This window comes from Dasypus novemcinctus, chromosome 5, assembly GCF_030445035.2.
Source record: "Dasypus novemcinctus isolate mDasNov1 chromosome 5, mDasNov1.1.hap2, whole genome shotgun sequence".
NCBI classification, from domain to species: domain Eukaryota; kingdom Metazoa; phylum Chordata; class Mammalia; order Cingulata; family Dasypodidae; genus Dasypus; species Dasypus novemcinctus.
This window is the reverse complement of record NC_080677.1, coordinates 57,665,881-57,691,822: the sequence shown is the minus strand read 5'-3', so window position 1 is coordinate 57,691,822 and position 25,942 is coordinate 57,665,881. Positions and strand designations below refer to the sequence as shown.

Sequence of the window (25,942 nt, the reverse complement as noted above, 5' to 3'; positions counted from 1 at the left end):
GATTTAAAATGCATTTGGAAGGAAAAAGAACTTACATTTTAATGAAAAAAAAGGAAAGATGTTATTTGTATCAATTCACTTAAATGCATATAGCACTATGAAAGATTTTTCTTTCCTTAGGATTCTGTTACAAAGCCCCATGTGATTGTGGCAGGAGCTGCCACAGTAAGTACCTATATTCTTATTTAATAACTTTTACTTCATGCTGAGAAAAAGTTAACTTACAATGTTTAAATGGAATTCTTGATTGCACTAATTTTTAATTCATTTTTCTATTATAATTAATCAGATTAATGAATTTTAATAAAAACAATTGAATTTAGGAAATTTGGTATTAAATATCAGTTTTATATCTACACTTTTACATCTAAAATTTTAATCTAAAATTGTGTAGTCTACATTTTATATCTGAAATTTTATATATTTCATATAAAAAATAGTTGCACCTGAAATTTTATTCTTTTTGAATGTTATACATTTTAGAGTCTAATTTTTGTGACAGCTTTTTCTTATTTTTTATTATCTTTTTTTTAAAGATACATTGATCACACAAAATGTTACATTAAAAAATATAAGAGGTTCCCATATACCCCATTTCTACACCCCCCACTCCACCTACATTGACGACTTCTTTCGTTAGTGTGGTACATTCATTGCATTTGATGAGTACATTTTGGAGCATTGTTTCACAGCATGGATTATAGTATGTTGTAGTTCACACTCTCTCCCAGTCCATTCAGTAGGTTATAGCAGGATATATAATGTCCTACATCTGTCCCTGCAATATCATTGAAGGCCAACTCCAAGTCCTGAAAATGCCGCAATATCACACCTCTTTTTCCCCCCTCCCTGCCTTCAGCATGGTTTCCACATCAATGATATAGTTTCTTCCGTTGCTAGAGTGTGACAACTTTTTCTAACTGCCTTCATGTATTACATGAAAAGTATTTGATAACTTTAACCAACTTTTGTTCTAAATAAATAATAAAATAATAAAAATGGAAATCAACATTAAATAATTAACCTTGTTACAATATGGTCATTTATATGCTTTAATTTTTCTATGATAAATTCTGAATTAATGCTTAATTTTTACTTATTCTTAGTGGTCCATCAAGATTCACAATGGTAGCAGTGAAGCACTTTCCCAATATAAAATGAACATTACCTCCATAGCACCACTTTTAGAAAAATTAGCAAAGACTAGTGATGTTTATTGGGTTTTACAAGGTAAGGAACAATTAATGAAAAAATGTCATTTGGTATATTCTTTGAGGCATGGATTTTTTTGTTTTGTTTTCGTTTTTTAATATATTTTTTTATTTTTTTAAAAGATACTTAGATTACACAAAAAAATATAAGGGATTCCCATATGCCCTACTCCCCACACCTCCCACCCTTCCCCAAATTAACAACCTCTTTCATTAGTGGTAGTACATTCATTGCACTTGTTGAACACATTTGGAACATTGCCACTAAGCATGGATTATAGTTTACATTGTAGTTTACACTCTATCCCACTCAATTCTGTGGGTTATAGCAGGATATATAATGGCCTGTATCATTGCAATGTCATTCAAGACAATTCCAAGTCCCAAAAATGCCCCCATATTACAGCTCTTTTTCCCTGTCCCTGCCTTCAGCACCTCCAGTGGCCTCTGTCTCCACATTAATGATATAATTGAGGCATGGGTTTTTATTATTTCCTATTTCAAGAATCAAAATTACTTCTTTATGAGAATACATTTTGAAAGAGGGTTTGCAAGATTAGGTAGACTAATAAATATAATAAATAAAAAATGTAAATAAAATTCTTCAAGGAGCAGGTAGAATGGCTGCAAAAGATAACAAAGATATATTCCAAAGGCAAATGAGGTGTTTACCTCTGATTTTTATTTCTTAAAATGTTTATTGTGATTGGGAATTATAGAGAAAAAATTAACAAATCTTTCATAATATTAGAATCATTGGAAGTAAATATACTTTGGAATTGACAGAATATAGTTAAACTCATGCCATCTAGTTTATTCTTGGTAATGAAATTCTTTAGAAGAAAGTAGATATTAAATCATATTTTAAGGTTTTATTGAGTGTCCATTATTTAATGCCTAGCACAATATGAAATGCCTTAGCTCTTTTAGCCACTTAAGTTGTTAGAAACCATAATTATTTCCAAGTTGAATTTCAAATTAAGAGGCATAACAAAGGGTGGTGATAAGTGTTCTACAATATCTACTTTATTTATAGATCACTGTTAAGCTCTCTCATAGTAAAATTAGAAAACTTTATTTATAGTAAGAGAATAGACAAATCTTGATCCTAAATAATATTACCTCCTAATTATGTTAACAGAGTTTACAGACTAAAGCAGTAACATGAAAAAAAATTAGAAAAGGATTGGTTTCTATTAAACAGTTTTCTGCAATCCAACTCTAATTCCTGTTTCTCAGTGTTACCCAGCATTCAAAAGTTTTAAACTCTTAAGACATACTTAAACATAAAATGCTTCCCTAAAGCTATAAAAGTAAGAAGGAAGAGGGATAAAAGTTGTCTAAATTTGAGGGAAATAAAATGATTGACTTGAAAATTGAATGTAAGAGGAAATCTTGCAAACCTTGGCCAATTTCATGTAAAAATATTAGATGCCTGGAATCATGTGGACTTTAAAAACAAAATATGAAATGAGATTCAAGTTGACTTGCATGATCACAATTTGTACCAATAGGAATTTTTTACATGCATTTTTAAAAATGTGTTTCATATGCAGATCCTGTTTATGAAGATCTATTAAGTGAAAATAGGAAAATGATCACTAATGAGAAGATAGATGCCTACAATGAAGCTGCAGTCAGTATTTTGAATAGTAGCACCAAAAATTCTAAATCAAATGTCAAGATGTTTAGTGTTTCCAAATTAATTGCTCAAGAAACCATCATGGAGTCTTTGGATGGCTTACATCTACCTGAATCAAGCAGAGAAACTGTAAGAATTCTTATGTCTGTCAGTAGAGAATATAATGTCTAATAAGTTATAGCCATAAGTCACTATAACATGGTTGTAAATAATTTATTTTATTATAATCTTAATTACTCTGGTTATTCTATCTAAAGATAGATCTAGAAATAATTTTGCTTTCCATCACCTAGCTGATTATACCTTAGAATTTTCATAACTGTAAGAGAAAAGACACAAGGTATGGGAGGGAGGAAATACTTCATACGTGTTAAATATATTCTTGGGAGTGAAAAAGAAAAAGATAATAGAATAAATGTGTGAATTGTTTTGTATGATAAAATAGAAAATCTACATCTTAAGATGTAGTCACTCTTAACATATATTTTCTCGTAAGAAATGTATGAAATTCTCAGCATACTAATATTTGAAAATTACTGTTATTTATGTGTGTGTGTGTGTGTATATATGTGTATATATATGTGTGTGTGTATATATATATGTTCTCTTTACCTTAAGCCTTTGAAGATAAAGAGCACATCTTAAAATACATAGGGTATTTTTTATTATTTACTTACAGTTCTTAAACCATAAGCATCATTCAAGGTATGTAGTAGATATTCAGCAAATCCAGGTTGACTGATCCAAAGAGATTTGGATTAAGTATGAAGGCACTGCATAATTTTAAGTTTTAACAGATAGTAGAACAGATACCATTTAGTTATTAATATTATTGTCTTATGAATCAGTGGTTCTTAACCTTTTTGAGGGTCACATAACCCCTTTGAGTATCTGATAAAAAGCAATGGTTCCATTATTTTCCTGCAGAAAAATGCATACATTTACTTGTACACATGGTTCTACGTATACTCTAAGGGGCTTCGTGGATTCCCTGGAAGCTGGTTAAGAACCTCAGTGTGGAGTCTATAGACTAGTATCTGCAGGAATGCCAGGTATAGAACCTCTCGAAGTCTGAGGGCTAAAAGGGTGAGATTTTCTAAACATTTGATTACTTTTAATGCTTAGGCTTAAATAATATAATCATCTAGAGTTCCACATATGCCTAAACTTATAAAGGTTTATGAAATTTGAGTTTGACTGAGCTTTCACTAGACAGCATCTTGACAGTTAACTTGTCTAGAATATTTTTATTATATCCCAACCATGTTGATGAGTTAACATTTTATTTAACATTAGAGAGCTTGAAACTGGAATCTTACATAATCTGTAAAACAGATAAAAGGTATATTAAAAATATTGTTAGCTGAGAATTATTTTTTGGGCAATTATTCTACATTCTTTTTTCACTACTAAAGACTTGGAGTCTATCCTAAATATCCTGGTATCTTCTGTTTTGCAGGTCTGCTAATTATAAAGTTCTTTAGTCCTTGAGGTCTGATAGTATTTTTTTAAACCAAAGGTCATGGCCCATTAAGAGCCATGAAATCAGTATTTTTAAAAAAGAAAAAAAAAATAGAATAGATATAAAAAACTGTCAGAGTACATTACACATAGTAAGGATAGGCATTATGTGTGTCCTGGGTCTACAACATAAACCCAGGTCATTATTGTGGTCATTCTCACTAGCTATTATAGATAGAAAGAATACTGTTGTTTGAATGAGTGTTTGGGAAATTGTAGCAAAAGGTATGAAAGCATTTTGATTTCAGTGCTAAAAACTTAGCAGTGTTCACAGGAGAAAATCTAATACGAACTACATTACTGACAAGTTAATAACCAAATAACTTGATTTGTTCACAGAGTGCAATGATTCTTATGAACGTGTATTGCAATAAGATTTTGAAGCCTATAGATGGTTCCTGTTGTCAACCTCAGCTTCCTCTTACTCTCATGCAGAAGTTAGCTGCTTGTTTTTTCACTTTATCTATTATCGGATATTTAATTTTTTATGTAATTCATCGTAATGCTCATCGGAAGAATAAGCCATGTCCTGATTTGGAAAGTGGAGAGGAAAAGAAAAATATTATCAATACCCCTTTGTCTGCAATAGAAATACTTTTACAGGCTTTCTGCAAACTTGGCCTGATTATGGCTTATTTCTATATGTCTGACCGTGCAAATCTGTTTATGAAGGAAAACAAATTTTATACGCATTCATCATTCTTTATTCCAATTATCTACATCTTGGTTTTGGGAATATTTTACATTGAAAATACTAAAGAGGTAAGAGTCATTTTCTTTTTAGTTTATGTTATCCTTCTTATTACAAACTCTAGATTTGAGAAATAATATCATTTGTCATGCCAGAATACATAAAGATGTATCTAGATGAACTGTTGCTTTTTTGGAACAGTTTGGAGGAAGTTCAGTGAGTCAAGATTGTTGAAAAGTAGGAAAATAATGACCTGTGAAAATAATGTCATTACTTAGTGTTATTTTGACTGCTTGGCAATGGAGAAAGTAGAGGTGCTTCTGCTTTTATAAAGGTCTTCAGGCATGAGATAGTATTATCTTATAAAGTACAAAAATATAACTATATCAACAAATTTCTAGGTGTACATACTTTTATATATTTATACAGACAAACAGACGTATATATATATATATGCACCAATTACAACTTACATAACAATATATCCACTACTTGGGTTTTCCGAATTTCTTATTTTAGAATTGCTGACATTGCTCAGAATATTTGTGTATCTCCTTTAATGGCATTATTTATTTGAATTAATAAATTCTCTTTTAAGAAATAGCTCTCATATGAGGATGATTAATCAGTTATTCATTTCCAGTGAGAATATACTAGGGAAAATAAACTATAATTGTAGAACTTTTTTTCTGACAAAGTTTAAGGGAACTGTAGGATCCTTTTTAACTCTGAGATTCTAAGATTTTATTTAAGAAAATTATAGAATGCTTCTTTTAGATTTATGACTAATAGCTGTTAAAGTTTAAATGTAATTTTAATATAAGGGCATAAGAAACAATTTGTTCAAAATCTTGTAGTTTATATTTATGTTTCAAATTTGTATTGCATTTTAAGTAATCATATCTTTCATTAAAAATAAAATATCAATTTTTAGCTGTTTTTCCCCAAAGTATTTTTGATTGAAGCATTAGCTGTATATCCTTAAGAAATTTTTTAACATACTAATATATACTGTCCAAATAATTGCTTCATGATGAATTCTTAAAACAGATTTTGGTTCTTTTATGTAGACAAAAGTATTAAATAGAGAACAAACAGATGAATGGAAGGGCTGGATGCAACTTGTGATTTTGATTTATCACATCTCTGGAGCAAGTACAGTAAGTATTTTGAATTTTGAAGTTTATAAAGTGTAGGAAATAATGCCACTTTCTTGTTTCTTTAAGAGTACTGGCCTTTTGCTCTTTATATTCTCTACCATTTAAAGACCTTTCTTGTTTCCCATCTACCTTACAGCCTTCTTATTTTTTTTCTGCCATCTGACCCTTTGAGAATGTATAATTTTTAAAGCAAAATAAATATAAAAAAAGAAAAAAAGATTAGGTAAGATAAGGTAATATTTGATTTGTATTTAGTTGGCCTTAATTTTAACGTAGTAGAAACAGCTGATAATCTAAGGATGTTATTTTCTGTCAGCCTGTTGAATAATTAAAGTTATCAAGAAACTTTGCAGATGTTATTTAATTGCCAAAGATTTAGAATAGGCAATTTTCTATCAAAGGAAATTAAATTATATTCTTATATTTTAGACTCTACCCTTCACTATATCTTAGGAAGTTTGACCAACTATCTATATACTTTTAAAGTATATAAAACTTAGAAATCTCATGCCTCTATGTTTAAACAAAGGTTATGTCCCTCAGTCGCAGCTGGTCTGCCACTGTTGACCACATAGGATATGCCATACTGCCTAAGTATCACCTTCTTCATGCCAGGGAGCCCCTTCCTGTTGATCATCCCGTGCATCTTGTACCTGAGCAAAAAAATGTTTTTTCCTTTTCTCTTGGTATCTGAAAATATTTAGGATTCTTGTGGTCACCACAAGAATCATGGCCACCATGGACATGGCAAGGGTAGAGAAAATGTATTCATTCTCAGTTGTAACATTCCAGCTATATTGACGAAAACACGCTTTTGAGGGTGAACCTGGTATTTAACAATCACTTTTAACACAAGTTTTATATATGAGAACAAACTGACTTCTATAAAATATATTTAAAAGATTTAAGGAAGTCCTTCATAATTTGAGGACTATTGAAGTATGTTTTTATTGCTTTATCTGCATATATAAAGCACTTGTCTGTAAACAATACTGAATCAATGATAAATTGAGGTAGTATGGAAATGTTGCCTAGAAAGGAATATTTTGAAATTTCTATTGCAGCAATTAAGAAGATAAATGCTGTTATAACTAAGTTTTATAGATATTCCTAACAATTTGAAAACAGTGTTATTCTTTATTATTTTCAATCACCGGTGATTTTATGGATGGTTTGAAGGGCACACAGCAGAATAATGAGGTATAATTTTTACTGAATTTACATTGCTTTGTTAATTGTATTTGTAGCTGTGGTGAAATTCACGTGATACTGCAGCTAAGCAGTGAATTTCTTAGTTATTAGAGAGCCAGGACAGTAAAAGAGATAAAGGGCAAGGACAGATAGAGATAGAAAGACATAGAATTTGTAGGATAAATCCCAGCAGATTCTCTAAGAAGTAAGTAGAGATGAATATCAAATCCTACAAATATCTCTGACATGTGAATAAAGACTAGATTAATTTAGGAAAACTTTCCTTCCAAATGCATTCTTTTAAAAACATACTTGATATCAATTATGGACAAAATGCTGTAAATTTAACATAAAGAGAGCAGCAAGTTAGGTATATACATTAGACAAATTTGTGCTCTAGTGTGTTTTTATTTTTCTTAGAGAGTTTGTAAATAATTTCATGAAGGAAACTGAATTAAGAGCTTGAAGGAAAATTAGTGGGACTAGAGAAAAAAATAGGACCAGAAGCCAGCCTAGCCATTAAATTTAATGAAATTGGAACTTCAAATATATTTTTAATACTGATATTTTGTTATAATACTTGAGTCATGCAATGCACCAAGACAAACAGTTTGGATTAAAGGAGACTAAAGACTCAGGACAACTAAATGTGTTGTTTGATTATTGATGGGTTCCTTAGATCAAAAAGAAATTTAAAAAATCTATAAAGGATATGATTGGACCAGTAGGGGAAATTTGCATATGAATTATATAGCAGGCACCATAATATTCATATTACATTTCTTCAGTATGTTTATGATAATGTGGTTATGTAAGAAACTATTTTTTACTCTTAGGAGATACTTGATAAAACATTTAGGGGTGATGTCATGTGGTCTGCAACTTACTTTCCCAAATGGTTCAGCATGATATAAAGGAATTCATTGTACTATTCTTGCAACTTTACCATTGATTTAAAAATCTTAATATAAAAAATTGGGGGACATATTACTAGAAATTTGTAATAAGCCAAAATTAAGAACTTGGAAAATTGTTGTGATAGTGTTTAATTCCATTTAAATGAATTGTATTTACTGTTAAAATATAATAACTACTCCCAACTTCGTGGTCTTGGCCCTGGTCTCAAAGAATGTTTTATGTGGAGTGGTTAAATAATTGAGAATGTTTAGTCTAGTCTTGACATCTGTTTTCAAAGCTCTAAGAGGGATTAAGTTCATGCATGTGACTCTAGAGCTGGACTGTCCAATATGGTAGCCACTAGACCTATGTGGCTATTAAACACTCGAAATGTTGCTAGTCAGAATTTAGATGTGCTATAAGTATAATATACACACCAGATTGCAAAAATTTACTGTGAAAAAAAGAATGTAAAATATTTTCATTACATGTTGAATGATATTATTTGGGATATATTGAGATAAATAAAATATATTTATTAAAATTAATTTCATCTGTTTCTTTTTAACTTTTCAAAGTAGCCAATGACATATGAGATTAAAAATCACGTATGTGGCTTGAATTTTATTTCTGTTGGACAGCACTGCTCTAGAAGGCTGAAGCTAGTAGCTTTTACCTGTAGTTAGATTTCAATTTTGCATGAAAAGGAATTTTATGGCACTTAATGATCATCTGAAAATGGATAGATTGCCTTGGGAGTTTGTATGTTTTCTGCTCGTAAACATTGCTTAGCAAATACATGAAGGGAATATTTAAGAGGATATTAAATTTGGATTAGAGAAATCCTGAGGTTATTTCAGTAGTATTTTCCCACTTTCATCCCTGTGAGTCTAATATATTCCCCCTTTATTGAAAATTTTTGATATAATGATGAACTAAAATATTTAAAAAGAACTAATGGTGAAGTGCATAAATAATAACTATGATATATAGATTGTTGGTGCTACAGAAACTCAGAGGAAGGAGAAATGACTTTGGTCTGCTAGTAAAGAATAGAAAATTTGAACAAGGCTCTGAAGAAAAATAGGACTTGAATAAGCAATATGTGGTTAGGGGAAGGACATTCCAGAGTAGAAGAAACAGGTAAACAAAGGAAAGTAGACAGAGAAGTACAAGAAGTACCTGTTTAGGAACCAGAGAGTTTATCAGTTTGGTTAGAATGGAGGCTGTTTAGAAGTTATGACCCATTACAAGTGAATATTTTTTTATCTTCCAAAACATAATTATCCCTCAGGAAAAAAAAAAGAATTTATACAGTCAGGGCCTCATAAAATCCCTTACTTAAGTTGACCACTTCATTACTTTATATTGTCCTATAGAATATTATTTGTGAAAGACATCAAACTTAAATGGCCTTAAGTAGTATTAATGCTGACTACTTACAGAGGTGATCAGATGAATCTATAAGATACAAGCCAAGGGAAGCAGATGTGGCTCAAGTGATTGGACTCCCATCTACCATATGGGAGGCCCTGGGTTTGCTTCACAGGGCCTCCTTGTAAAGGCAAGCTGGCCCACACCTGCGGAGAGCTGATGGCCCATGCCTGTGGAGAGCTGGCTCAGCAAGATGACACAAAAAAGGGAAACAAGCAGGAAGAACACACAGCGAATGGATGTGGAAAGCAGACAGTGAGCAAGTGGTGGTGGTGGTGGGGGGGGGGATAAATAAATAAAATAAATCTTAAAAAAAAAAATACAAGCCAAAGAACTTTTATGTAGACTTAGTAATTATCCCTAAAAGAATGGACTTGCACTTGCAAGGATAGATGACACCAACCAAGCCCTTTAAAGGATCATTTTAAAAAGCAGTACACTTAGTTATGTTATGAATCTCATGAGTACATACCTAAAGGACTAATGAGTGGTGGACAGCTAGAATGGAAATGTTTCAACTTATGAAATTTAGCACCTTTAAATGAGAAAACATTTTGTATGATTCCTGTCATCCCTGTAACATATAGAACATATTCCTGTAACATATTGAGATGTATTTCATTTAATTTACAAGTTAAAATGTAATGTTCTGGAAAACCATGGTAGTTGACTCTAAGGAGCTTGGTGGTGATGAAGATACTGATATAGAAGTTTAAAATAAAATTGGGGGAAAATAATATTTTAAAATTGTTTTTAAATATGTGTATTTTGCTAAAGAAATTAAACATTGTAAGTTATTGTGTGACTCTTAATTACAGCTCTAACATCTATATATATGAAAAGGCCAAAAATGTGGGTTTTTTATTTGTTGTTTTTGTTTTTCTTCTAATTGGGAAAATAGGACCTCTGGGTTGACTTTTTATTCAGGATATATGGAGATTAATAATTATAATTATTGTATATTGAATTCTAATAGGATGCAAGTGCTTCACATTATCTCATTCATTCCTCATGAGAACCCATTGAAGAGGGAGATGATAATCTCATTTTGCAGATTAGGAAATTCAGAGTCACCTAGCTGGTAAATGGTAGAAGCAGAATTGGAATCTAGGTCTATCTGGTTGCAAAGTGTACATTTTTTATCCCCTTTCTGTAGTGCCTAGCTTTTGAGGAAAATGTCTTTTCATCGAGCTAATGCCAAATGATAACAATGTAAGTTAATGTCAACGAATATTTACCTACTTACTTTTGTCAACAGTTTTTGCCAGTTTACATGCACGTTCGGGTTCTGGTTGCTGCATATTTGTTTCAAACAGGATATGGGCATTTCTCATACTTTTGGATCAAAGGAGACTTTGGAATCCATAGAGTATGTCAGGTAGGTATGCATTCAGTTATTTTCTTACTCAATGGACTTTTGTGCCTAACTGTTCAGAAAATATAATACAGTCATTATAAGATCATCAGTAATTTGAATTTATGAGACAGTTCTTTTTATTATGCTATGTTTAATAATTTGAGATAATTATTGCAGGAAGGAAAATATAATTTAGATGAGTATATAATAAAAACTCTGGCACACAAGGAACAACATTGCTCATTCACTTTAGTTTTGTATAAATGTACAATTATCTGGAATTATTATAATATACTGTTTTCTCTCTCTGAGAAGGGGTATTTATTAAGTTTCTGCACTATGCCAGTTATTTTCTAAACATTATTTCATTTACTTTTTATTACAACCCTGAATTGTTATCTTCATGTTTATAGATGAGGAAACTGAGGCTCAGTGAGATTAAATAATTTGCCCAGGTCACGTACTAAGTGGTACAGCTTTAATATATTTCCTCAAAGTCTGTGTTCTTTGAATATCACACTGATGTCTGAAATGACTCTTAAAAGGTCCCAAAGATACTTTTTAATGTGAGTAATATTATTTTGTATCTATGACAACTCTCAGTTTAATCCCAAATGGAGTAAGTCAACATCAAACAAGAGATGAAATGGACACCTTTTTCTTGAGGTAATCTAATCTCTGCTTATAAATTGTAGCCCTAGGAAGGAGTTTTATGATTCCTTCCCCACAATTAACAAGGTAGCAAGTGTAGCCAGAGGATAGCTCAGGCTGGTGCTTTGCTGGAATTTAGTTAATATAATGATGCATAAATATTTTATAATCAACTCTTTACAGTGATTGTAGAATAAATTTAATTTGGGGGATTAATAAAATACAACTATTATCTTAGTCTTACTCTATCAGAGAAAATCTGACTTTGCTTTTCATGTATACCTGGAATGAAAACCATTTTTCCCCTTTTTTAATAGGTCTTATTTCGTCTCAATTTCCTGGTAGTGGTGTTATGTATAGTAATGGATCGGCCTTACCAATTCTATTACTTTGTCCCCTTGGTCACTGTATGGTTCATGATCATATATGCTACTTTAGCACTATGGCCACAGATAATCCAAAAAAAAGCAAATGGTAAATACACTCTTATTAATTTTAATAAGTAAACTCTCTTGGTGTAGTATATTTCTTTTTAGTTACCAATGGCTATTATTATATTGAAAAATAGAGATCGTTTCAATTTGTGTAGTTTTGACATTTTGAAATTTTGTTCGTAAAATGTTTCTAAAATGTTTACAGCTAAGTATTTCAAGGAGTATAATATTTAGTACAGAAAAGTAGTTTGCTTTTATATTATGTGTTTTCCCTTTTTAAGCATTAATTTTCCAAGGCTATTTTACCTATTTACTAATGTAACAGTTTTCAAACTGTCTCATACAGAGTCAGAATGGAGGTAGTTAAAGGAGAGGTAACCTTGATAGAGAAAGGAAAGCCAAGTGGAGCTGCTGCCCCTTTACCCTGCTTCAATCCTGGCAGCTCTACTTTAATTTGGTTTCTTATATATATTGAAAATTTGAGTAAACAGTCATTAGGAAGAAGTCTTTTTACATCAAAGTTTAGAAGTACTTATATAATTTAACTTCTGGACAACCCTTTAAGCAATTATTATCAATCTGTTTTACATTTAAGGAAACTAGAATACACAAAAGGTTGTCATTTTTAAATTTCACTTAACCTATTACTGACAATGTTCAAACTGAGGCCAATGTCATTTATCTTAGTGCTTTTTTCCAGCAAGATTTTATTACAAAAATAAAATCTTACCATTTTGATTTTTAAAAATGTATTTTGCTTAACTCTTTCAACCAAATATTATATATCAAAAATATTTTCATTGACTTCCATTATCATATCAAGTAATTTTTCAGGAGAGAATTGAATTCCTACCTCTAACAAAATCCGTTAATGTCTTTGGACAGCTGCTATTGTTTAATTTCTTTACATCAACATGGCATTTTAATCAAATGAGCAGTCAATATCTATAAACTCTGTCCCCATAATTTAAAATATACATATGTTAAAATAATTCTTCTGGTTAAATCCTCATCCATTAGGGAGTTTTAAGTTCTGATGTTTAAGCAATATTATTTAAGTTATATTCAACATGAGTTCTTGTTAGAATTACATTTAACATATGTTTCCAAATTTTGTGGTAACTTTTTATAATGAATACGTATAATTGAATCCAGAAGGTATTTTCAAATACATTTATACTGGTGAAGAGTAGGTGTATAGGGTATCCTTAAAAGGATCCTCCATCTTTTTTCTTTTTGCCCTACTTATAATTTATGCTACCTAGATTTATTTTGTACTTCATTTTAAGCAGCCTTAAGTTATTTTAAGACATCTGTAAGCTATTAATACATGAAATTTGAGAATATTTAATATGTTTTCTAATGTAAATTTACATTTTTAGTAAATTAAATATTTTTTATCTTAGGAAATTGTTTCTGGCATTTTGGCTTACTGTTGAAACTAGCCTTCTTGCTGTCCTGTATATGCTTTTTGGCTTATTCTCAGGTTTGTATAGTCTTTTCAGTTTACATTTTCTTATATTTTATTTTAAAGTTCAAGTCTATTAAAGTATGTGTGAAGAGTCATAGTTTTTTTTTTTAGCTTCATTTTTTTTTAAATGACTAATAAAAGTGTCACTCTGTAGTTGACTACTCACTGTAGTTCATTCGAGACCTATCTACTTTTGTTATCACTGTTTTTGTTGTAAGAGCAATTTAAAGCTCTTCCTCTGGCAATTGTTCAAGATCCATTTTACTTGACTTTGATCAATCAAATGCTTATTGAATACTTCTTATAAGACATTAACCTAAGTGGAGATCAAAATTCTCTTGACAGAATTTGCAACTTGGTTTGTGCATTATTCATTGTATCAAAGTATTACTTGGATTTTATATAACTGCGTAGAGTAAAATTTTGGCAGCTATAAAACCAACTTAGCAGGAGAGGGGTTTATATATATGTAATGTGTCTAATAAATTTTTTGGTCATTTTTCTGTTCCCTTATTCTGACAGTTGAGATTGTTCTCATTTATTTTTAATAGGGTGGCAAACTGCTACCTGCTGGTCAGATACATCAGGCAGACATATTCTTTGGGCAGCATGATATTTAAAACAAAATATTTTAATTTGAATGCCTATAGTTCTGGCATGTTCTGTAGTTTATCCCAGTCTATTTTACTCTTTGTTTTATACCTTGCTGTTTCAGGTATAGACATCTTATCAGAGGGGTTCTTAACAAGGGGTCCGTGAGCTTGAATTGAAATTCAAAAGAACATTATTTCTGTGGGGACATGTTGGTGCAGGTGTGATATATTTATTAAATAATACACAGAATAGTGTAGACTTAGTAAGGGGTCCTTGGTTTTCCCCTGACTAACAGGGGTCCATGGAACAAAAAAGGTTAAGAACCCCTGCCTTATTGGCATTTTCTGTTTGTGTGTGATTCTGTAAAGCTAAGGTTTTTTTTGTTTTTTGTTTTGTAGGCCTTTTTACTTAGAAATATTTAAGTACTTTATATTTTTTGTCTGACATCCAAGATTTTTTATAGGAGATAAATAGTCAAATATATAAATATAAAGAAATAGCCAGGTAATGACGACAACTACTTGACAGTTATTCATTAAAATTCCCAGCAATGTAGAAGGAATGTAAAAGGAGCCTCTCTTTACAGCTAGTTCCATGTAAAATTGCTGTAAATGATAATGTGTACAGACTTTCTGTTCAAATATTCATTTGTAAACTTCTTAAGACTTATGTTTCTATTGTTTTTGTATGGATGGCATTGCAAAAATAAAAAGAAAGGAACCTTAAAACACATACACACACAGCTCTATGGGTGCATCTGAGCAAAAGAAAGGAAGACTGACCAGAGGGTCACTAGACAAAAATATATACAAAGTGGAAAAGTATATAGCCCAGTATCTTTCACAAAATGGGTCTTCAATAAATCTTGTTTATTGATCATGTAAGAAATAAAATTTTTAATTAGAAATATATAATATATATGTTTTATATATGCCCATATATATCTGAGATAAAAATCTTTTATATATCTGTATATTATATTAATATATACATAGATGATCTATAAATACTTGATATTGCAACTTTGGTAAGATTTTCCTTAATTTTCTGGGGCATGAATTTTGATAAAACCTATTTTTAATATGCTACACACATTTTTATTCTGTGGTTAAGTGGAGAAGTTTGGATTTTATTAAAGTAATAAAATTCTTCTGACCTAAGGATCAGCAATACCTAAAATGTAATATTTTTATATTTTTGCTTTGGTTTTAATTTTTTTAAAATCATGATGTTTCATTTTTTGCGCTATGGCATTAGATCTAATAATGGAGCTTTCTTTAATAGTTTGTTGTTATCCTTTAGTATGGAAATTGAGTTTTTTTCCTCTTCTTTGAAAGACTTCATTAATGTGCAGGAATGCACACAGACTTCTGCCCCTTCATTCCCAGATTTTCTAGGCTGTCGAATTAATGAGGGCACCATTCACTAATTTGACCAGAGAAAAACTGTAAACTTTGTTTCAAAAGCTAATAATGGCATTTGGATATGGTTGAGTAAAGTTGACTAATTCAGAGTATTCTTTTAACTCAAATAGTTAATTATAGATTATTAAGGGCTTTTACAAAAATAAAAACTATATTTTAGCCTTATATCATATATTAGGATATTGATACCATTGGTTGAAGTCCTCTTTATTTTGGCGTTTTGGTCAGTAAATATTAGCTGTTCTATGTACTCGATTAAAAACCTTATATGGAATAACTTTCCAATTGCTAGGATGGGTTTTTTTGTTTGTTTTAAATTTTACACACTATCTCTGTAGCCTTTCATGTGATATAAAAAAAAGTAAGTTAACAAAAAAGTTTTGGCCATCTTTATTGGCCATTGTTGAAAATAAATTCATATTTTCAAATGAAGTGAGATTTTCAAATGATATAAATAGAATTTACAAATTGTGAATGACCCTTACATAATTATAGTTTTAGAAAACCACAATTTATAATAGAATTGCAAAGCAAGTATTGACTTACACCATTTTAATTTATTTTCTGGATTCCTTTTCTCAGGGTGCATTTGAGAAGATCTTTTCTCTTTGGCCATTGTCCAAGTGTTTTGAACTGAAAGGGAATGTATACGAATGGTGGTTCAGATGGAGGTTAGACCGTTACGTATGTATTTACCTTGTGATCTCTTGTCATTACTAATTAAACTTTTTAAAAAGGATTTGAAAACATTTTAATCTATTTTTATTTAGTTTTAGAATAAGGAAACATGTTTAATTAGTAAATCAAAGCAGTCCTACCCCATGCTCTCCACTTTTGTTTTTACAGCAGGGAAGTGGTATATGCATGTTTGTGTATCAGCAGGAAAATACTGTAAAATGTTGTCTATAAAGTGCCCTTTGTTTGCAACATAATTTTGACTTATAGTTGATCTGTAATATATATGCTTCAGCCATTCAAAACAATATTGAGCCATATGTGTCCTAGATGTTGGTGTTATGAGGAATATATTAGGGGAAGATATATCACCAGGCTTCTAAGCTTTACCATCTAGTTTAAAACCCAACATAACTAGTTATAATTGGGTGCTAAACTATGCAGTTATGGATTTAGTTGTAGAAATGTGAAAATAAGAGAGTACTGTCATGGATGATTCCATGAACTCAATCTTGAAGGATGGTTAAGATTCAATTACGTTTTCTCAATTGGCAGAGAAAATGTAAAACTTGTAGCATAGCAGTTGGAAAATAATAGACACTGAATAAATGTTTTCTACTCTTATTCACTCTTTCTCCATTTCCTTCCATCTTTTACTCATCCCTATTTTCATTCAATAAGTATTTTCTCAGTGTCTGCATTCTTTCATTCCTGGTTTCTAATACCTGTGCAATTTCTAAGGTACTATATATGAATAGAAAGCTTTGCTAAAATTTTGACATCAAATAATTTTAAATTCTCAACTTTCTCATTAGTGAAGTCTACCATGATATAATTCATGCTAAGTCTTTTTTTTAAAAAAGAAAGCTTATGTTCTTTATGGTCCACCATTGTTTTTTTCACTCTTATGTGCATATACTCCTTTTAAAAGTATGATCTTGGTGGTGCTATTGTTGTTCATTTTATTTGACTGAAAGAACCAATATAAAATGTGTTTTATGCTTGTTGAATACATTTAAATTGTCATGTGTCTTCTAGATAGTGTCTGATCATTATTTTTAAATTGTCTTTATTGCTTCACTTGCTCCTGAGACTACTCAAAATGAACCCATTTATCTCCTGTTGTTGCATGAGATGTTTGCTTGTCTATTGCTCATGGTTTCTAACAATCATTGACTTTATTTTGTTGCCTGATATTTTACTCTTGAAGTTAAAGTACTTCGCAGATACTCTGAACCTTTAAGCTTTCACTTATATTTTTTATACAGATATCCTTCATTAACCAAATATTTTTGCTGCTTATTGAAAAATAGTTGTTTGAAACATCTTTTTTTCCCTTATTTTTCAGGTAGTCTTCCATGGGATGTTGTTTGCTTTCATTTATCTGACGTTGCAGAAGCGCCAAGTACTTTCTGAAGGAAAGGGTGAACCTCTTTTTTCAAACAGAGTTTCAAATTTTCTATTGTTTATTTCAGTAGTTTCTTTCTTGGTAAGTCTCAAAATGTAATCCTCTAGTTTTCCATACTCTTAAATGATAAGAGAAAAATTTATTGTAAGAAATAAGAATTTAATCGTTTTAATAAATCAAATCTTTAATTTTTCTTTCTTCTTACTTTTCTAATTGAATATGAATTTCAAAGGAATACACACATACACACATATATGTCTTAAATTTGAAGAACAACTGGTATTAAATTTTTGATCACTATTCAAAGAAGAGCATTTGATCTAAGCTGCTTTCTCTCGTTCTTATGTTTGGACAGTTGAGTACACCAAAACAAGGAACAACAAGACCTGTGGGCAGTTTTTTCTGAAGCTTATTAAATATATAATGATTTATAATGTTATAAACAAAGAAAACTGTAAGAAAGATACTCTCCAAATTAGCCTATTTAAAGCTTAACTGTTACTGTGAAATAATCCATACATATTTTGTTTTAGACTTATTCCATCTGGGCTAGCAGTTGCAAAAACAAAGCAGAATGCAATGAACTCCATCCATCTGTTTCTGTGGTACAGGTAATTATATAGAGAAATTTTTATTTCTTTTTATTTATTTTTTTTAAAGATTTATTTTTTTTATTTATTTATTTCCCCTCCTCTCCCCCGGTTGTCTGTTTTTTCTGTGTCTCTTTTGCTGCGTCTTGTTTCTTTGTCTGTTTCTTTGTACTCTTCTGTTGTCATCAGCGGCATGGGAAGTGTGGGCGGCGTCCTCGGCAGGCTGCTCCCTCCTTCGCACTGGGCGGCTCTCCTTATGGGTGCACTCCTTGCGCGTGGGGCTCCCCTACACGGGGGACACCCCTGTGTAGCACGGCACTCCCCCCGCGCATCAGCACTGCGCACGGGCCAGCTCCACACGGGTCAAGGAGGCACGGGGCTTGAACCGCGGACCTCCCATGTGGTAGACTGACGCCGTAACCACTGGGCCAAAGTCCGTTTCCCTTTATTTCTTAATTCCTTATAAAATACTGTCTTTGGAAGCTGAGAAATTTAAGATCAAACTCCAGAAAATGTGGGTAAGTTACTTACTCTTTCTAAGCCCTACCTTCCTCTATTATAATAGGGATATTAAATTCTTTTTCAAAGGATAATTGTGTTAACTGTATGGAAACAGTATCGCTCAGGATTTATCACTTAATAGGCCCTCAGAAAAAAATCAGTGCCCTTTCTCCTACTTGCTTTTTTCTTTACTCACTTAATAAAATGTCTTCATTTATTTATTTAATTGTAGTTATTAATTCTCTGTCATGTGTTAGGCACTGTGCTAGCTGTAAGAGAGTTAGTATTAAACAAGGTACAGGACTACCCTCAAGGAATTTACAGACTAATAGATTATTAAATATTCATTCATTTAACATGTTTTTTTGTTCATTTAATAAAAATTGATGCCTACTATATCCTAGATATTATGCCCTACAATAAAACAGCCAATAAATGAATTCAGAAAAGTAATTCCATTCAAAATAGCATCTAAAAGAATAAAATATCTAGGAATAAATTTAATCAAGGAGGTAAGTACTTGTATACTGAAAACTACAAAACATTGCTAAAAGAATTTAAAGGAGACAAATGGCAAGGCATCCGTGTTCGTGAATAGGAAGACTTACCGTTATGATGTCAGTACTATCCTAAGCAATCTATGGATTCCTCACAACCCCCAGCAAAATCCCAGCAGCATTTTTTTACAGAAATGGAAAAACTAGTCCTCAGATTCATATGGAATTGCAAGGGGCCCCTGAGTAACCAAGTCATTATTGAGAAAGAATGAAGTTGGAGATCTCACACTTCCCAATTTCAAAACTTACAATGCCATAGTAATCAAAATAGTGGCTACTGGCATAAAGATAGATATATAGACCAATGGAATAGAATTGAGAGTTTAGAAATAAACCCATACATGGCCAACTCATTTAGACAAGAGTGCCAAGTATGTCAATTGGGAAAGAATGCTCCCTTCAGCAAATGATCCTGGGAAAATAGGATAGCCACATGCAAAAGAATGAAGTTGGGCCCCTGTGTTATGCCATGTACAAAAATTAAGTCAAGCTGGATCAAGGACCTAATCATAAGAGCTAAAAACCATGAAACTAGATCTCAAAGAATGGCAGGGAAACATTATCACTCATAGCGCACCATACAAATGATTCAAGGAGAGCTAAGGGAGAGGGTGGCTATACATAGAATAACATGTGCTCCCAGGAGATATCATATTTCCCTCTACAAACTCATATTTCCTTAGTTACATTTTTTTTGGTGAGGGCCTCAGCTTCTCCTTTGCAAAGTAAAAGAATTGCCTGGGAGCACTAAATGAAACAAGCACTAATTTTGTTGGCTGCTACTTATTTACAAGGGCACTAGTCCTCCATTGTAAAAGTTGGAGAGCATTAGGTTGCCCAAAATTACAAAATTACAGGTTACACACTTATCAGGAATCACTCTTGTTCTCAGACACCAACAGTTTTACATATATTTTACATATATGCTATAAATGCTAAGCATACCTAACTGAAGGGATTCCTTTAAGATTTTAAACATGTAAAAGATTTTCATTGTCCTCTTGGAAACTATTTTCTCAGCTTGACCCAACAGAAAGCTTATTCATCAGTCCTTAAATCCCAACCTTTTGGTTTTTGCCCATTAGGCTGGATAGACATTTCCAGAAGGACTTGGCTATAGAAAAGTGTAAGGATAATTAACCATAAATAATGTGTGGGAAGTGTTTAGCACTACCCAGCAAATTATAAATGCTGAACACAATTTAAACATTATTATTTTTATATCAAACTAATAATGACTTCTTAGATTGCAGTTGTCTTCTCCGTGATTATTATTTCTTCAACTTTCTTCTCCCCAGTCACATTATTTACTAAATGTATGACAAAATATAGGATTCAAATATGCTAAAGAAATAAAATACACATTGGAAAATGATAGATCAAAGGAAAAAAAGGGAAAGTGATTTGCTTAGGACTAGTTCCAGATTTTTGGTGCTTAAGCTAATGATTTATATGTATAGAGTAATTTATATGTTCATTTTTTCTGCAACTTTACAGTTTATGCAATTCTTTAATAAACTCATTAATTAAATAGTTTTATGTTTATGGCCCTCATTGAGGTATCATCACCATGATTTTTACCATATTTGTTTACCACCTATACTATTAATTCCCTAATATCTTGCTTTAAATAATTCACAATGTATACAATAATCAGCACTTAATATATATTTTTCTGTTAATGTTCACATCCACTTTCCAAAGTAAACCTAATCCCCTTCTTAATGGATGAGGAAACAGATCCAAAGGAGTTAAGTTCTGTAAGACCCAGAATTAAATAGGCATAGACCAGATTCAAACTTGAGCCTTTTTGATACCACTGCCAGTGAGGGTCACTGTATAGTTGTCCTCAACTTAATTATACCAAAATAGTTCTCCTTGGTTCCTTTTCTTTATCCTAGTGATAATTATCCACATAAGTCCTCCCATTCCCTCATCTTTCATACATGCCAGAGACCTCTTCCTAGCTCCTTTGACAAAATGTGATCAGCACTGAATATGGGGATTTCTCTGAAGTGTAGATAACTTTTCAAGCATTTTATGAGAAAAACTTTTTAAAATGTTTATGAAAGTAAAACTTTTTCTTTTTACTTTACAATTTGCCTCATTTATAAGGAAGGTGATGGATATACTAAGGAGAGTTCTTTGCTTGATAGATTGGGTGTTGGATGTGACACTTTGAATTGGAGGTTAAGAAACAGCAAGATTGCTCCACTTGGTTCGAAAGGATAGGGAAATGAGTAATGGCCAGAAGCCCAGAAGTTAGAGATGTTTTGAGGGGAGTAAGGATCCACAGGGGGAAACATGGTGGCTGTCAATGGAAGAAGCATTTTGAAGAGGGTAGAGAGGGAGTGACTGTCAACCATGTAGATATTTATGGAAGGAACAAAATTATACCAAGGGGTTTTATGAAATGTTACCACATAAATATCTGTTCTTTTCTACACCACAGGCCTCAAGGGTGAGTTTGCTATATTACGTTTTTTCCAATATATATAAAATAAAAATGTTCAGTCATCTACTACTAAAACTCTGCATTGGTATGCAGAACGCAGATCACATGTTGAGAAATCCAGTTTAGGGGAGACTCTAGAACAAAAAGAACTTAGGAATAGTTTATCTATTTTTAAAAATTCATTGTGTTTGTATCAAATTCAGGAACATAAAGAATAAGGTTGCCACTTGAAGGAAGGCATCCTGCAAAATACTTTTTGTTGAAGACATTATTAATATTTGACTTTGTGTTTTTCTTTAGATTTTAGCCTTCATCCTGATAAGAAACATCCCTGGATATGCCCGTTCCGTTTACAGTTCATTTTTTGCTTGGTTTGGAAAAATTTCATTAGAGGTTGGTACATTAATATTTTATGCAAAAAAAAAAAATATTTTATGCTATATCATACAGCCAAGTATTATGTGCATGTACGTGTGTATATGTATATATATGTATGTGTGTATATAAATCTGACATACAAATAGTTTTTTTAAAACCAAAGCTGTGTTATTTATGGAATTAGGGCGGAAAACTCAGAACTTTTAACAGCAGTAAAGTTCTGTAAGATGTTTTTAAAGCTTTACCTAAGTGAATGGATATAGATTACTTGCAAAATATTCTGCATTTTGTCGTAAGCTGCTGAGATAAAGAGAGAAAGGTTTAAATGAGATATAAATGAAATTAAGCTGAGGGGATTTTGATTTATTGTTTATCTCCCTAATTACTTATTATAGTACTGGAATTCAGTTTATTGATGTTTATTATAATAAAATTCACCCTTACTGTGATTGGAAATTGTGGAAAATGTTTAAACTCGTTACATTTGGCATGAGATATATAATATTATCTACAAAATCTGTTTAAGCAGTAGATTTTGAAATACATTCTGAGTAGTCTGAGCTTTATTTGAAGTAGAATATTTTAAAGCAGTATAATTCATATTGTAATCATTACAGATTTTAGAAGAATATAAGATTTATTAAATTTAAAATAGGGAAATAAATTTCTCCTTGAGTTCTTAAATAAATATTCTATTATTTTCTCTAGTGTCATTTATAAGAAATTATATAGAATTTAAAATTCTTAATCATAAATGACTTATCAAGACCTGAATCAACAGGAAAAAATGCTCATTTGCCAGTCTCTTTATATTTGGATCACAAGAAGTTTAGTCAGCTTTAACTATTTAGTGTTTCTATTCAGTGTTTCTATTCAGACTATAGAAATGTCATAGTCCATATATTTGAGTCCACATATTTGTTGAAGTAGCTAAAGTATTTCCTACTCTTCGATATTTTGAAACAATGCAGTGACAGAACCACATTTCTAGTCACAGTAAGAGTGTCAAAAAATATATATATATACTCCCTATATATATATACACACACATACACACATCCAAGGTTATAATTCATATATATTATTATATGATATGTTATATTTTATTACTTTATATGACAATATTATATACACACATATATATGTACAGATATATATACATCCGATATATGTACTGCAAATATATATACATACATATAGTCACACACAAACACATGGGTGCACGGACATGCATGTGCACACACGTTTATATATTCTTTAATTGGGAACATTGAAGTCCAGATATATATCAGCTGTCTTCTATGACATGCAAGGAAGTGTTCTCAAAGTAGTAAAATAGAATCAGATGGCTTTAGAAAAGCCTCAAAATATCACAATGCTATCAAATGTTCAATTATGAAAAATAGTGATTTGTTCATGACTTCTCTATATACATCTAACTTTAACTATTTTTTCCTTCTAGCTCTTTATTTGCCAATATCACATATGGCTGGCTGCAGACACAAGGGGTATCTTAGTACTTATACCTGGAAACCCTATGCTCAACATCATTGTCAGCACTTTTATATTCGTTTGTGTGGCACATGAAATTTCTCAGATCACCAATGATATTGCACAGATTATTATTCCTAAAGATAATTCATCTCTGTTGAAAAGGTTGGCATTTGTAGCTATATTTTTTTGTGGACTCCTTATCTTATCATCCATTCAAGAAAAATCAAGACATTAGCTTCCAAAAATAAAAAACAAACTCTTCAGGCTTAACTCTGTATCTTCCTAGAGGAGTAAAGCATCTATCTCGGGGATATAAATATGTATATAAATGTAAACTTGTGTGGAAAGAGGACAACTCATTGATGTCTGTTGAACATGTGTGATTGTGTATATATTGGAAATATTTATATTTCATGTGAAATAGTAAAAAAAAAAAAAAAAAAAAGAACCAGAATGCATTGTTTAGAATTGCATGTGCAAAGTCTTTTTTACCAGATCTCTTTATTTCCATTTATAAATGATTTTAACTTAATGTGTGAAGGCAGGGAAATTATTAACTTTCCAGTAAATAAATAGAATTAGCATAGTGGTACCTCTGAGTGTTTTGATATTTACTGAATTTGTATTAATAAGATTGTCTGCACCTGTGTTCATCATCGAACTTCCTACTTCATTGAAACTTTCTTACTCAAGATTGACTGCAGTATTGTTTTCTTATCATGTGCAATGATGTGGAATGATAAACAGTATGCCTTTAATTTATATGTGTTCAAGTTGTGATGTTAAGTGCTTCCTGTCATGATTTTGCCTTTTAATTGTGGTTACCAGGTATATATTGCTTTGTACACTTTGTCTCACAGAATTGTTCTAGGCTTTGTAACTGGGTTTGTCATTGTTGGTATTGTAGTTGTTTCTTTTTATAAAAAGTCCGTAATATTTCATATCGTATGTATCTATTCACAGTGGCCCCACCCACCCACTAATTAATTTTTGTCCCTTATTTCCAATTTTTGGAAAGTGCTTTATAAGCTTTTTGGTGTTTCCTATTACTCTCCTATTAATATTTTTAAAAAATCTCTCTCAATCTAAACTTGCACAGTATAGTGAAGAATCAAGTTGCTGTGATTGAGAATCTGACCATATGTGGAATTTTAAGTAATTCAGTGACTTTGGGCAATATTTTTGCTTTTGTTTTGGTTTGGTTTTGTTACAAGCTAACTGTTAGAGGTATAAATTTATTTGTCGGTTGTACAGATTTGATTGTTTTTAATCTTTGAAAGATTGCACTTGTTTGCTTTTACTATGTGTGGGGTAAAATGTATTTTTTGTTCACATTATATGAAAATATGGAATAATTTAAACAGTAAATAAATGTTCTGTGGATGCTTATTTTTTTTATTGGCAGAAGTTTCAATCGAACTATGTTTGTTTTTTAAAGCTGCATCCATTAATGATTGGTTCAAATTTCTAATTAATTTCCTGAACCAAAAATCGCTTTTTCAAACTCTTAGTATATAGGGGCAGGTCACTAAGTAATAGCTGAATAAGAAGGGCTCTGGTTATCAGAGCTTTTGAATATAATCTGCCTTCTACCCAGAAAGTTTAAGCATTATGGTTTATTAGTAGTATTACTTGAAGATTTTGAGAATTATTACTTCTAAAGCACTGGATTTATGTGATGGTAATATCGTCCCATTAATTGAGGAGTATTTCTCTGACAGAAATGTATGTTCTTTCCTTTTCCCTCTTTTTCTGCCCTTAATCTTTTGACAATTCCCAGATAAACAATTATAATGATTCATTGCTCTGCTTCCTAGACTGCAACCTTGTAAGTTGAGGATAGTATAGTTATAAATCAAAAACTTCCAGGTACTGTGGTCATATTATTCTTGCTGATATGGCTATTTTATTTTATTTATAATTATATATAATAATTAAGTTAATAATATAATAATAATTAAAATAAATTTTAATATATTTGATGTTATATTTGATTTTCTTATTGAGTCTTTATGGATAAGAGTTTATTGTGGTGGAACTTACCACAATGATAGCACCTCTGTATGGTAAATTCTTAATATTGTTTTTCTGCCTTGAATCAGATGCTTACCAGTTGAAATAACAAATTGTACCATCTTCTAAATAAGATGTCTAAGAGAATATTTAGGCCTGCTAAATTGAGATAAAACCACAGAGGTTCTCTAAA

General features: G+C 31.3%; 1 protein-coding gene across 1 annotated transcript in view; it reads left to right on the top strand.

Moving 5' to 3' along the window:
- CASD1 (CAS1 domain containing 1) overlaps nt 1-25,125 on the top strand; it is a 45,376-nt gene extending 20,251 nt beyond the window's left edge. Inside the window, exons 6-18 of the mRNA XM_004470708.4 lie at nt 121-165; nt 1,107-1,230; nt 2,768-2,982; nt 4,714-5,136; nt 6,136-6,225; nt 11,006-11,125; nt 12,073-12,229; nt 13,596-13,675; nt 16,261-16,362; nt 17,702-17,842; nt 18,295-18,372; nt 22,165-22,257; nt 23,705-25,125. Coding sequence (XP_004470765.2) covers nt 121-165; nt 1,107-1,230; nt 2,768-2,982; nt 4,714-5,136; nt 6,136-6,225; nt 11,006-11,125; nt 12,073-12,229; nt 13,596-13,675; nt 16,261-16,362; nt 17,702-17,842; nt 18,295-18,372; nt 22,165-22,257; nt 23,705-23,971 — 1,935 coding nt within the window. The 3' untranslated portion in view covers nt 23,972-25,125. The remainder of the gene's footprint in view (nt 1-120; nt 166-1,106; nt 1,231-2,767; nt 2,983-4,713; nt 5,137-6,135; nt 6,226-11,005; nt 11,126-12,072; nt 12,230-13,595; nt 13,676-16,260; nt 16,363-17,701; nt 17,843-18,294; nt 18,373-22,164; nt 22,258-23,704) is intronic.
- The last annotated feature ends 817 nt before the right edge of the window (nt 25,126-25,942 follow it).